General features: G+C 50.0%; 1 protein-coding gene across 2 annotated transcripts in view; it reads left to right on the forward strand.

Annotated features, from left to right (window-relative positions):
• Positions 1 to 14,971, forward strand: part of ARFGAP3 (ADP ribosylation factor GTPase activating protein 3) — a 254,875-nt gene that overhangs the window by 12,727 nt on the left and 227,177 nt on the right. For both annotated transcript variants that reach the window (XM_030213740.1, XM_030213741.1), the window contains exons 2-3: positions 2,617 to 2,735; positions 3,512 to 3,584. In XM_030213740.1, the coding sequence (XP_030069600.1) occupies positions 2,617 to 2,735; positions 3,512 to 3,584 (192 nt within the window). The remainder of the gene's footprint in view (positions 1 to 2,616; positions 2,736 to 3,511; positions 3,585 to 14,971) is intronic.

Genomic DNA, 14,971 nt, shown 5'->3' on the forward strand with positions numbered 1-14,971 from the left:
CGGGCTCTGAGAATTGCAGAAATGGGTCTCTACAGGACAGCGCCTGGAGCTCTGACACCCGTCTCGCTGGAGTAATGGCCACAAGAAAAACGTCCTTTAGTGTCAAATCTTTCTCCGATGCTCGCCGAAGCGGCTCAAAAGGAGAAGCCTGCAGGACCTTCAAAACTAGCCTCAGGTTCCAAGCTGGACAGGGTGCTCGCACGGAAGGCCGGAGCCGAAGCACCCCACTAAGAAACCGTGCCACATCTGGATGAGCAGCTAAAGACACGCCTTCAACCTTACCACGAAGGAAGGCCAACGCTGCCACTTGCACCCGCACGGAATTATAGGCCAAGCCTATTTGTACACCATCCTGCAAAAAGTCCAGAATCGGCGAGACAGGAGCCCGCATGGGTGTGATCGCTTTTGAAGCACACCAAGACTCAAACTGGCGCCAAATCCTGGCATAAGCCACGGAAGTGGAACGCTTGCGGGCCTGCAGGAGAGTGGAAATGACTGTGTTTGAATAGCCTTTGTTCCTCAATTGCGCCCTCTCAATCGCCATGCCATAAGACCAAAGCGGCAGGCATCCTCCATGGCTACCGGGCCCTGTGACAACAGGTTCGGTACCAGAGGTAAAGGAAGGGGAGCCTCCATTAGCTTCCAAAGCAGTATGGCAAACTGCAATGGGAATAACAACATGAACTTTCCTCACAGCGAACGAAGACCCCTTAACAAGGGCATGAACTCAAAAGGAGGGAATGAACACATCCTCCTGGAGGGAATAAACTCGTCCTCCTTATTGTATAACTGGAGGGGATACACGCAACTCCTGGAGGGAATAAACTCATCCTCCAAAACATAAACTGGAGGGAATGGACTCCTCCTCCTATAAGTGAACATGAATCCTGAAAACTGTTTTCCAACTTTCTCCCAAGGAAGGAACTTCAGGAAACAAGAACAGAACCTGAAACAGATTCACAGCATACAGACAATCATACAGGGAGGGCTCATGGCTTCATCTGCTATGACTAAAGGAAAGAAAATTACCAAGGTGAGAACCTAATTTTCCCTTCCTTGTCATCATCCAGATCCTGTGGTAATTCTACACCTGACTCTGGCTCCTCAGACCACGAAGACCTGCCAGAACTCTCCGAATCCTCACAGCCCGACCACGGGGGGGAAAAAGGAGGTGCACCACAATCTGAAGGGGAATTAGCTCTTCTACGCTTTTCTTTATGCCAATTATCAGGGAAAATAGCCTCAGCTGGCAGTCCCAGGCCAGAATCCACCGGGGGGGGGGGGGGGGGGGAACAATAGAAGGGGCCTCAGACGACCCTTGAGGGAGAGCTCTTTTCAGCATGTATGCTTTATGCAATAATACAAAATCAGGAGAGAAAAATTCGCCCTGGGCACCTAGATCCCGTCCAGGGCTAGCCGCTCCCTGAATAGCCTCAATTCAAGGCCTCCCCCCCCCCCCCCCCCGGGCTCAGGGCTCTCCGTCGCAAACGAGGCCGTGCCATGCGGAGAATTCAAAATGGCGTCCGCTGCCAGCTCTGAGCGGGAAGAATCATCGCTCGCCATGCTCGGGCTGGCTCTTACACCTGTACAGCACGATTTACAGAGCCCCGCTGCTGATTTGCGCTTGCCACACCGGGAACAGCGCTTTACATTCCCTGCAGCCATCGCCGAAAACGGCTGGAAAATTCAAAATGGCGGTTTCGCACCAAAAACGCCCTGATCGCAGGCCCACCCTGGAGGAGTTAGAAAACACTATTACCTCACCGGACCGAGTATCACAGCTCCGGTCCCATAGAAGAATCAAAGGAAAACCTGTGTTCCATTTTTTTTTTTTTTTTTTTTAACGCTGTGAGGAAAGCAGAGGTAATAAGAACTCCGGAGGCTCAGATGAGTGGGAAAGGCAGGGAAAGGCGAACCAATGTGCCTGCATCCACTGAGTGGGAAAGGACAGGGAAAAGCAAGCTAATATGTCCACATCCACGGGGGCATGGGTAAGGCAGGGAAAGGGCTGACCTATGTGCCTTCAAAGTGAAGCTGCTATAGCCTCTAACACCCCGGCTAACAACTGGTAAGCCAGGAGCCACCCCCCAGGCAGATTTTTGATGGAGCTCGAAGAAGCTGCAGCCACCCTGCTTGGGGAGATAGAGAATACTGAAGAGGCAGTGGAGCTAGCTGGCCATGAGGCACTGTGAAAAGTTGAGTGCTCTCTATCTCCCCCTGCTGGTTGATGGACACAACCCATACGTAATGGCTTCATCTGCTTGATGACAAGGAATAATCAGATACACATTCTCTTTTACTTTTGTTTTTTGACATTTTTTAATCTTTTTTTTTTTTTTTTTTTTTTTTTTGAGAGGGCTTTGATTCGCAGCAACAGAGTAGAAATTCCCACACAGGTCATTTAGGATTTTCTACAGCTATGAATAAAAATCCCACTGTCAAAATGACATCCATCATTCACTTGTATGGCAGATCAGAGAAACCCACAGCATGTAGGCAACTTATTTTTCCTGCATGATCTGAAAACCATAAGCTGTGCATACTGAACTGAATGTTACTCTTAACCTTTTTCATGTTTTTAACATTTGTGGTTAATATATTATTTGTATTTTCTAGATGTGTTTTGACTGTGGCGCTAAGAACCCAAGTTGGGCAAGCATAACATATGGTGTGTTTCTGTGTATTGATTGTTCAGGGACACATAGATCACTTGGTGTGCACCTGACTTTCATTAGGTAAGCTCTTGAGTACCATAGTACTATATTAAAATTTTTTTTTTGTTTGTTTTACAAAACATTTTTACATCCAGATTGAAAATTGGGTTTAAGATGAGATATGACATCATGTAAAAGTTAATTTGTTTCATTGGTATAACTGGAGAGAGAAGTTTATTAAATCGCTCTTTTTTTTTTTTTTTTTGTCCAATTTTTAAATGGGATTTTGTTTTGAAAGATGTCAGATGGGCCAGCCTGGTAGGTCCGTGGCAGTACGTTATCATATGGAATACCTGAATTTAATTGCAGATCAGGTCTGACAGGGATGCTGCAGACCTTGAGGATAGGAGGAGTCCTAGTCATGGTTTAACAGTAGCACCTAGCGGTTGAACTTTAAAAGTGTATGATCACAGGTTTTAGAGAGGACCCTTGTGCACAGCACCCTTATTTTTGGGGCAGTGACTAAACTGAATTGGGAATGAGATATAAAATAGAAAATCCCAGTGTTAAGGACGTCCAAAGTGCAGCCTGCCTGACATTAGGAGAAAACTGAGCCAGAAATCAAATCCGGGTTCATCTGAGCCCTGCTGGTGTGGTTGGCTGAGTAAGGGTGTTTTTATAAGTTCTTCCAACTGGGGTTCAGTTTTGTATACCTGCTGTGTAGTCATGTCATATCATAAGAATGGGTGTAACCTAAGTTATCAGGGGGTTTAAAATGCACATTTCTGTCATGTTTTTCTTCTATTAAAATATTTTGCTTTTTAATTAGGACCATTGTGTTTGATTGTACCTTCCAGATCCACAGAATTGGATTCCAACTGGTCTTGGTTTCAGTTGAGATGCATGCAAATAGGAGGAAATGCTAATGCTGTAAGTATCAAAAATATCTGTGAGTGAGGAGTTAAAAAGGTACTTCTATTTTCAATGCTACCTATCTTGCTCAAAAATATCATCTTAACTAACTTTCTAGCTCGGTATGTCTTTTCTTTCTAGATTGCTTTTCTGTTTTCCATGCTAGTGCCTAATTTTCTTAGGAAGAATAATGCAATAACACATGGTCATAATAGTTATTGGCATTAAATAGAAATTTAAAGATTATAAGTTAATATATTCAAGAGTCATTTTCAGATTAAAAGGGTATCTAGTTTCAGATCTGTTTTGCAACGGCTTGTTAGTAAAACTTAAGCTGTCACTTAAAGCGAAGTTGCATACTTGCAATGGATATTCTCTGTGGACAGTAGGAACCTATAGCCATACAGGTCTTTTATCTGCTGTCATCTGCTTTGTTACTATGGATGAAACAAAAATATCCTAACAGAGGGAGTAGAAAACTTGAGATGGGATCTGTAAAATATAGAAGAATGGTCTAAGGTTTGGCAGTTAAAATTTAATTTGAAAAAGTTCAGAGTGATGCACATGGTATGTAAAAGTCCAAAGGTGATGAATGAGATAGGGGGTGAGATACTGACAATCATGGTTTAGGAGAGAGACCTTAAGGCAACAGTGTCTGAGAATCTGAAAGCAGTGAAACAATGTGTCGATGCGGTGGCAGCAGCCAGGAGGATGCTGGGCTGCATAGAGAGGGGTATAACAACCAGAAGAAGAGGTGTTAATGCTCCTGTACAAGTTAGTGAGGCTCCACTTGGAGTGCTGAGTTCAGTTTTGAAGGCCATAAAGACTTGAAGCGGTCCAGAGAAAAGTGACAAAAATGATATGGGGTATGCACCAAAACCTGTATGAGGAGAAGGAGGTACTTGAAAGGTATCAATGTACATACAAATCTTTTCCAGAGATGGGGAAGCGGTAGAACTAGGGGACATGGATTGAGATTATAGGGTGGTAGTGGTAGGAATAATGTCAGGAAGTACTTTTCCATGAAGAGGGTGGTGAATGCCCTCCTGGGGAAGGTGGTGGAAATGAAAATGGAATTCAGAAACACGTGAGATAAACTCAAAAGATCCTTGTATAGAAAAAGAATGGAATCAAAATAAAAACCTGTTGATGCTTAGATGGCAATTCCAGTAGTAGGGAAGTATGGCCGGTACTAGGTGGACTTCTACAGTCTGTGTCCCAAATAAGGCAAAACAAGGCAGACTTTATGGTCTGTGTCCCGATTTATGGATGATCAGGAGTGGGTTTTCATGGCAGCTCCAGCGATTGGGAAGTAAGATCTGTGCCGGGCAGACTTCTACGGTCTGTGATCTGAGGATAGCAGGGACAGATCAAGAACACGTATATGTTCTTTCCATATCATCAAGCTGATCAATCCATAGACTGGTGGGTTGTGTCCATCTACCAGCAGGTGGAGATAGAGAGCAAACTTTTGCCTCCCTATATGTGGTCATGTGCTGCCGGAAACTCCCCAGTATGTTCTCTATCTCAGCAGGTGGTGGTCACACACAGCAGCAGCTCTGGCTAGGCCTCCAAGCCTAATTTTTAGGTTTTGTTGAGTGCCTGGGGTTGAGGGCTCTTTTGAGCAAGTGCAAACCTGGTGGTGCCAGGTCCCTCCTTTTCTCCCCCCTCCCGCTGGCTCCGTTAAAAAAAAAAAAAAAAAAAAAAAAATTTTGAACGGCCTTAAAGGCGTTTATTTCGACGTTTATTTAAGCGTCTATTGCAGCTACTCACTGAGACACCAGGTCGTTACAACTCGGAGCGGACAGCAGGTAATTTTACCTTTTTATAGCGGGCGGGGGTTCCCCGATTCTCCTCGTGGCACATGGCGTCGGAGGGCGAGGGCGCAAAGGGTCGCTCCCCGGGTCGCTTGAGCGCTTCTAGAGGGGATGCGGGGGTCTTAAAGCCTGATTCGCCCTTGTTGGGTGACAGTTTCGTGACCGATGAATGTCCCGGTCCTTCCTCCGGCGTGGCGGTTTTTCCCGCCATAAACGCCCATCCCCCGCTCCTCGCCTCCGCCATCTTGGCCGGCCACGTGGCTCGGACGGCTTCTTCTTGGGCCGCCCTTGAGGTTGGAGACATTAATGCCATGAACGCCCTTAATTTGGGCGACGGCACAGAAGCGGCTAAAGTTAAGAGCCGTTCTTCCCGCGCGGCTCCTTCGCGGAGTTTCGCGCCGGACGCCATTTTGGATGCGCAGCATGTCTCTCCCCCGCTGTTGCGAGCGCCGGTTGAGAGCGCGCCTAGGGCTGTTGCCCAGGCTGCGGAAGTGCACAGTCTGGGGGGTTTCTCCCCCGAGTTTGTTTTGCTGTTGCATCAGGCCTTCCTCATGCACAACGCTGCCCCCGCTCCCTCGTCTGGTAAAGAGGTTGAGGTTCCCAGAGGTAAACGCCCTCGGGTTGATTCCCAGGCCTTGGAGGAATTTGTCTCCTCCGATGTAGATGAGGGCAGCGTGTCTGAGGTCTCCCAACGGTCCTTTGCGGATTCCTTGGAGGAGACGGATCCCCGCTCGGATGGAGCGGATGACCCCTCTGTAGCGCGGCTTTTTCGCCCAGAGGATTTGCCCAACCTGTTGTTACAGGCCATGGACACTTTGAAGATATCCTCTCCGGAGGACGTCTCTCCCTCAGCCCCTGTTGGCTCTGCCATTATGCTGGGGACGAAGCGCCCGCCTAGAACCTTCCACGTGCATGATGCCATGCACACCTTAATTTCGGCTCAATGGGATGTCCCAGAAGCGAGCCTTAAAGTGGCTAGGGTTATGTCCCGCCTCTATCCTTTGGCTGTGAGTGAGCGTGAGGCCTATCTGTGGCCTACCGTGGATTCTTTAATCACTGCGGTGACTAAGAAAACGGCATTGCCGGTGGAAGGTGGCACGGCCCTAAAGGACGCCCAAGACAGGAGATTGGAGGCGGCCTTAAGGTCGTCCTTTGAGGCGGCTGCTTTAAGTTTGCAGGCCTCAGTTTGCGGCTCCTACGTGGCCAGGGCGTGCCTGACTATGGTGCAGCGGGCTTCCCCCTCGGACCATTCCTTGAGGGCTGATTGGCCAGCCCTGGAATCGGGCTTAGCCTATTTGGCAGACTTGCTGTATGATGTCTTGAGAGCCTCAGCTAAAGGCATGGCTCAGACAGTCTCTGCGCGGCGGTGGCTTTGGCTGAAACATTGGTCTGCTGACCACGCCTCTAAATCCCGCCTGGCTAGATTGCCTTTTAAAGGCAAGCTGCTCTTTGGGGTCGAGCTGGACAAAATCGTGACCGATCTCGGCACGTCTAAGGGCAAGAAGTTACCGGAGGTCAGGGCTCGGGCTAGTGCTCGTCCCGGTACCTCCAGAGGACGGTTTCAGGAAGCCCGTCGGTACCGCCCGGGCAGGTCGGGTGCTTCTGCCCCCTCTTCCTTTAAGAGGAATTTCTCCCCCAAGCAGCATTCCTTTCGCAGAGACCGCCGTCCCGGAGGTGCTCCCTCCGGTCCTCCCCCAGGGTCTCGTACCCAATGACGGGGTCTTGGTCCACGCCCCAGTGCAGATTGGAGGACGGCTGTCCTCGTTTCTGGGCGAGTGGACCACAATCACTTCAGACGCTTGGGTGCTGGAAGTCATCAGAGACGGCTACAAGCTAGAGTTCTGCCGACCCTTAAGAGACGGGTTTGTACTCTCTCCCTGCAAGTCTCCGGTCAAAGCTGTGGCAGTGCAGCAGACTTTGGACAATCTGATCCGCCTGGGGGCGGTCGTTCCAGTGCCAGAAAGTCAGCTTGGCAAGGGGCGTTACTCCATTTACTTTGTGGTACCAAAGAAAGGAGGTTCTGTCCGGCCTATCCTCGACCTCAAAGGGGTCAATCGGGCCTTGAAAGTACGGCACTTTTGCATGGAGACTCTCCGCTCTGTTATAGCGGCAGTGAAGGCAGGGGAGTACCTGGCATCCTTGGACATCAAGGAAGCATACTTGCATATTCCCATCTGGCCTCCTCATCAACGCTTTCTGCGTTTTGCAGTCCTGGGCCGACACTTCCAGTTCAGAGCCCTCCCGTTCGGGTTGGCTACTGCTCCGCGGACCTTTTCCAAAGTAATGGTGGTCATAGCGGCCTTCCTGCGAAAGGAAGGAGTACAAGTCCATCCTTATCTGGACGACTGGTTGATCCGAGCCCCCTCTTATGCAGAGTGCGGCAAAGCTGTGGACCGGGTAGTTGCTCTTTTGAGCTCCCTGGGATGGATCATCAACTGGGAGAAGAGCCAGCTGCGCCCGACTCAGTCCCTGGAGTATCTGGGAGTTCGATTCGACACCCGAGTGGGCAGAGTGTTCCTGCCAGACAATCGGATTGTCAAACTTCAGGCTCAGGTGGACCAGTTCCTAGTAGCCTCTCCTCTTCGGGCTTGGGACTATGTGCAGCTGTTGGGCTCTATGACGGCCACGATGGAAGTAGTGCCCTGGGCCAGGGCTCATATGAGACCCCTTCAACTCTCTCTGCTGCAGCGCTGGACTCCGATGTCGGAGGATTATGCTGTGCGCCTTCCCTTGGATCCAGCAGTGCGCAAGGCGCTGAGCTGGTGGATGCAGACAGACAAGTTGTCTGCGGGAATGCCTCTGGTGACCCCAGAGTGGATTGTCGTCACGACGGACGCCTCTTTGTCGGGCTGGGGAGCCCACTGTTTGGGAAGGACAGCGCAGGGGCTCTGGTCTCCTGCAGAGGCAAAGTGGTCTATCAACCTCCTGGAACTCAGAGCCATTCGGTTGGCGCTTTTGGAGTTCATTCCGGTACTGGTGTTGAAGCCTGTACGGGTCCTGTCGGACAATGCCACGGCTGTGGCCTATGTCAACCGTCAGGGAGGTACCAAGAGCGCCCCTCTAGCCAAGGAGGCTATGAGTCTATGCCAGTGGGCGGAAGCGAACCTGGAACAGCTGTCAGCGGCTCACATTGCCGGAGTCATGAATGTCAAGGCGGACTTTCTCAGTCGCCATACCTTGGAGCCAGGAGAGTGGCAGCTATCTGCTCAGGCGTTCTTGGACATCACGAAGCGCTGGGGCCAGCCGAGCCTAGATCTGATGGCGTCATCGGCCAATTGCCAAGTGCCGCGCTTCTTCAGCAGAGGACGGGACCCTCGATCCCTGGGAGTAGATGCTCTTCAACAATGGCCGACACAAGAGCTTCTCTATGTGTTCCCGCCCTGGCCCATGTTGGGCAGGGTGCTAGACCGGGTGGCAAAGCACCCCGGCAGGATAATCCTGGTGGGTCCGGATTGGCCCAGACGTCCCTGGTATGCGGACTTGATCAGGCTCTCAGTCGACGATCCTCTGCGACTGCCAGTGGAGCAGGGCCTGTTACATCAGGGTCCCGTGGTGATGGAGGATCCCTCCCCCTTTGGTCTTACGGCCTGGCTATTGAGCGGCAGCGTCTGAGGAAGAAGGGCTTCTCAGATTAGGTCATCGCCACTATGCTGAGAGCGAGGAAACGCTCTACTTCTACTGCTTACGCCAGGGTTTGGCGTATCTTTGCAGCGTGGTGTGAAGCAGGCTCTCTTTCTCCTTTCACTGCTCCAATTTCTTCAGTGTTGGCGTTCCTGCAAGAAGGTCTAGACAAAGGCCTGTCGCTCAGTTCCCTTAAGGTCCAGGTAGCGGCTCTGGCTTGCTTCAGGGGCCGCCTGAAGGGTGCTTCCCTGGCTTCGCAGCCAGATGTGGTGCGCTTTCTCAAGGGGGTTAATCACCTGCGCCCTCCTCTGCACTCAGTAGTGCCTGCGTGGAATCTCAACCTGGTGCTAAGAGCATTGCAGAAGCCGCCGTTTGAACCCTTGTCAAGGGCATCTCTGAAAGACCTGACATTGAAAGCAGTCTTTTTGGTGGCTATCACTTCAGCCAGAAGAGTTTCCGAGCTCCAGGCGCTCTCATGTCGAGAGCCTTTTCTACAGTTCACTGAGGCAGGAGTGACTATTCGCACAGTGCCTTCCTTTCTGCCCAAGATTGTTTCTCGCTTCCATGTGAATCAGCAGCTCTGTCTCCCTTCCTTTCGTAGGGAGGACTACCCAGAGGAGTATTCTGCTCTTAAATATCTGGATGTGAGACGAGTCATCATCAGATACTTGGAAGTGACCAATGAGTTCCGGAAATCAGATCATCTGTTTGTCCTGTTTGCAGGTCCTCGTAAGGGTCTGCAGGCTGCTAAGCCTACAGTGGCAAGATGGGTCAAGGAAGCCATTGCAGCGGCTTATGTGGCCGCGGGGAAGGTGCCGCCTATCCGGCTGAAGGCTCACTCCACAAGAGCTCAGGCGGCCTCGATGGCAGAGGCCGGTTCCGTCTCCTTGGCAGAGATATGCAAGGCGGCAACTTGGGCTTCGGCCCATACATTCTCCAAGCATTACCGTTTGACTGTGGCTGCACGGGCGGAGGCCCGGTTTGGAGCTTCAGTGTTGAGGTCAGGGATTTCAATGTCCCGCCCTGGGTGAGTACTGCTTCGGTACATCCCACCAGTCTATGGATTGATCAGCTTGATGATATGGAAGGTAAAATTATGTATAATCATACCTGATAATTTTCTTTCCATTAATCATAGCTGATCAATCCATAGCCCCTCCCAGATTTCTGTACTGTTTTTATTCTGGTTGCATTTCAGGTTCAAGTTTAGTCTTCAGTTACTTCAGAAAGACTTCGTGTTCAAGTTTTTTCACTTGGATTCTTCAAGAGTTAAGACGAGTTTGTGTTACAGTGAGCTGCTGCATTACTCTCCCCTCCGTTTTTCGGGGCTGGATTGAGACTTAAAATTCTGCCGGCACTCCCTCCCGCTTCGTGCGGCTGTAGGGCAGCTTTGTACCCCTCCTGCTTCGGCGGTGTTAGGGTCAGTCAGCTCCTCCCGCGGTTGCGGTTGCAGGATAAGCCAGATCCCCCCGCATCGGCGGGTGTGGTGTCCCTCCCCCGCTCCGCGAGGATGAGCTGGACGGATTCCCCTCCCCCACTTGTGTGGGGATGAGCTGGGTTAATTCCCCTCCCCCGTTTCGGCGGTGGTGAGCTGGGCAGAGTGTCCCTTCGTGGGTGTAATTCTCTAAGTGCTGAGTCCTGCGGATGGAGCTTTGATATCGACATACTGAGGAGTTTCCGGCAGCACATGACCACATATAGGGAGGCAAAAGTTTGCTCTCTATCTCCACCTGCTGGTAGATGGACACAACCCACCAGTCTATGGATTGATCAGCTATGATTAATGGAAAGAAAATTATCAGGTATGATTATACATAATTTTACCTTGTGTCACATTCACCTAAATGTTGATAGCGAGTAAAATGTCAGGTTTGCAACATTGTTGGATTACTGGTTTATTCAAGTATTGACAATAAAAACATGCTTCATGATTGGGTGACTGCCCTATTTATGTGTTATGTCAGTATTTGATTATGACAATGTAACCTGCATTACTTTACATTATTACCGTTTATATACCGTTTATGGCTCCAGAAAAAGGAGGACACGTTGATCCAGTCCGGGTTTTGCTTCCATTGAAAGCAATGGAAGTAAAACCCAGACTTGCTTAATTTGTCCTGGACAATACCAAGGAGATACAAGGATATAAATATTAATCCTTTATCCCCGATACTCACTCAAATCCTTACTAACAAAGAACTAACCTTTACCAGTCAAGAACTTACAAACTAGAAAGTTTTTTACTGCCTGTCTAAAACATTATAATCACATATTACACAACTAGAAGGAGGCAGCGAATTCCAAATCCTGATACTTTGATATGATATAGATGCAGAAAAAAATTTCTTAGATTTGATTTTTGAGAACTAGAAAAACTTAATATCATTTGATATCGAGATTATATTTGTTTCCTGCTGATATTTGTTCATAGATGTCATATATTCTGGGGTCAAACCATTTGAAATTTTAAGTATAATTATGCAAATTATAAATGCCACCCATGCCTCCACTGGCAACCAATGTAACCTAACCAAAAGAGGACTGATACTGTCATATCAGTGCAGTGAAGGGCGACTAAAATGATAGCGGGGATGGGATGACTTCCCTATGAAGAAAGATTAAGGAGGCTAGGGCTATTCAGCTTGGAGAAGAGACGGCTGAGGGGAGACATGATAGAGGTATATAAAATAATGAGTGGAGTGGAACAGGTGGATGTGAAGCGTCTGTTCACGCTTTCCAAAAATACTAGGACTAGGGTCATGCGATGAAACTACAGTGTAGTAAATTTAAAACAAATAGGAGAAAAATTTTCTTCACCCAACGTATAATTAAACTCTGGAATTTGTTGCCGGAGAAAGTGGTGAAGGCGGTTAGCTTAGCATAGTTTAAAAAGGGGTTGGACGGTTTCCTAAAGGACAAGTCCATAAACCGCTACTAAATGGACTTGGGAAAAATCCACAATTCCAGGAATAACATGTATAGAATGTTTGTACGTTTGGGAAGCTTGCCAGGTGCCCTTGGCCTGGTTTGGCTGCTGTCGTGGACAGGATGCTGGGCTCGATGGACCCTTGGTCTTTTCCCAGTATGGCATTACTTATGTACTTATCTACATGCATGGAGTGGCAGGTGTGGCTCGGGCTGTCTTATTGGGAAGACTAGATGGACCGTGCGGGTCTTTATCTGCCGTCATATACTATGTTACTATGAACTCATAGACCTTTGGTCTAATACAGTATGGCAGTTCTTATGAATTAAATATAATTTCCTTGTCATCAAGCAGATGAAGCCATTACGTATGGGTTGTGTCCATCAACCAGCAGGGGGAGATAGAGAGCACTCAACTTTTCACAGTGCCTCATGGCCAGCTAGCTCCACTGCCTCTTCAGTATTCTCTATCTCCCCAAGCAGGGTGGCTGCAGCTTCTTCGAGCTCCATCAAAAATCTGCCTGGGGGGTGGCTCCTGGCTTACCAGTTGTTAGCCGGGGTGTTAGAGGCTATAGCAGCTTCACTTTGAAGGCACATAGGTCAGCCCTTTCCCTGCCTTACCCATGCCCCCGTGGATGTGGACATATTAGCTTGCTTTTCCCTGTCCTTTCCCACTCAGTGGATGCAGGCACATTGGTTCGCTTTTCCCTGCCTTTTCCACTTATCTGAGCCTCCGGAGTGTTTTTATTTACCTCTTTTGCCTCTGCTTTCCTCACAGCATTAAAAAAAAAAATTAAAGTCGCGTTGCGCTTTAGCACAGCGATCTTGGAAAAGAGGTTTTTTTCCTTGAGATTCTTCTGCAGGAGCTGTGATACTCGGTCTAGTGAGGTAAGAGTGTTTTCTGACTCCTCCGGGGTGGGCCCGCGATCGGGACGTTTTTGGCGTGAACCGCCATTTTTTAATTTTACCGCCGTTTTCGGCGATGGCTGCGGAGCCTGTAAAGCACTGTTCTAAATGTGGCAAGCGCAAATCAGCAGCGGGGCTCTATAATTCGTGCAGTACAGATGGTAGTGCCGGCCCAAGCATGGCGAGCGGCGATCTTTCGCGCTCTGCGCTGGCAGCGGACGCCATTTTGGATTTTCCACATGGCGCGGCCTCCGTTGCGACGGAGAGCCCTGAATCTGGGGGGGGGGGGGGTCCTCTGAGTGAGGCTAATAATAGAGCTGATAGCCCTGGGCAGGATCTGGGCGGTCAGGGAGCGGTTTTCTCCCCTGATTTTGTTTTAATGCTGCATAGGGCATACATGCTTAAAAGAGCTCTTCCACAGGGATCTTCGGACCCTCTGCCTGCCCCCCCCCCCCGTGGATTCTGGCCTTTTGGAGTTGGCTTTGCCTGTTTCTTATCCTCCTGTTAAACGCAGAAGGGCTAATTCCCCTTCTGAGTGTGGCGCACCCCCCTCCCCCCCCCCCCCCCCCCCCCCCCCCCCCCCCGTGGTCAAGCTATGAGGATTCTGAGGGGTCTGGCAGAACTTCTTTGGGCTGAGGAGCCAGAGTTGGGTGCAGAATTGCCGCAGGAGCTTGATGATCCGTCTGCGGTGAGGATTTTCCACCGCGAGGAGCTGCCAGCGCTTATTTCAGATGCCTTACAAGCCCTCTCGATTGAAGATCCTGGGAGTGGCACAGCCTCCTCGGTTAATCCAAGGATGGCTAGTACCAGAAAGCCTGCTCGAGCCTTTCCTTTGCATGACTCCATCCAAGAGCTTATTTCGGCTCAATGGGCTGACCCCGAGGGACTTTTAAAGGTTGCCAGGGCTATGGGGCAATTATACCCTCTGTGTGAGGAACATTTGGCTCGCTTTGCAATGCCTAAAGTGGATGCCCTGGTCACGGCTGTGACAAAGAGAACTACCCTCCCTGTTGAAGGAGGTGTTGCCCTGAAGGTTATTCAAGACCGCAGGCTTGATTCAGCTCTGAAGCGGTCCTTTGATTTGGCAGGTCTTACTGTTCGGGCGTCTGCATGCAGTTGTTATGCTGCTAGAGCCTGCCTGGCTTGGTTACACAGGCAATGGAACAGCCCGGTGATGGAGCGGAGACCTTATCTGAAGTGGCTCCGCGGATGGAGTCGGCCTTGTCCTTTTTGGCTGACGCCCTTTATGATATTGTCAGAGCTTCGGCTAAACAAATGGCAGTAGTAGTGGCGGCTCACCGCACTCTTTGGCTACGACATTGGGCGGCGGACATGGCCTCTAAGCAAAGGTTGGTGAAGTTGCCCTTTCAAGGCCGCCTCCTGTTTGGTGAGGAGCTGGAAAACATTGTTAAAGGCCTGGGGGATTCCAAACCTCAGCGCTTGCCCGAAGATAGGCCGAAGCCTTCCTCCAAGGGTCAGGCGGTCCACTCCTCTTACAGACCTCGCTTCCGTGAAGCTAGAAGGTACCGCCCGGGGCGTGCTGCTGGGTTCACTTTGCGTGCCCGCTTTTAGCAGAGAAACTCCTTTCGCTCGGACAAATGTTCCGCAGCTGCCGGTTCAAGGCCTGGAGTTCAGGGGCGACCCTCTCAATAATGGTGCGCCGGCCCCCTCCTCGTTTCCTGTCATCGGAGGAAGTCTTTCCCTCTTTTTCGAGGAGTGGGCCAAAATCTCTGCAGATCAGTGGGTCTTGGACCTGATCAGAGACGGATACCGAATAGAATTCGATGCCCCGGTGAGAGACGTGTTTGTGGAGTCCTGATGCTGTTCTGCCGTTAAACGGGTGGCAGTAGAGGAGACTTTGCACAGTCTGTGCCAGATAGGGGCTGTGACACCGGTGCCTCCCGCCGAACAAGGTCTAGGCCGCTACTCCATTTACTTTGTGGTGCCACGAAAAGGTGGGTCTTTTCGCCCGATCCTGGACTTAAAAGAGCTAAACAAGTCCTTAAGAGTGCGGCATTTTCACATGGAAACCCTGCGCTCCGTCATTGCGGTGGTACAGCCAGGATAGTTTCTCACGTCTCTGGACCTGAAAGAAGCTTACTTGCACATACCAATTTGGACCCCGCACCAGAAGTT

This window comes from Microcaecilia unicolor, chromosome 9 (assembly GCF_901765095.1).
Source record: "Microcaecilia unicolor chromosome 9, aMicUni1.1, whole genome shotgun sequence".
In the NCBI taxonomy this organism is placed as follows: Eukaryota; Metazoa; Chordata; class Amphibia; order Gymnophiona; family Siphonopidae; genus Microcaecilia; species Microcaecilia unicolor.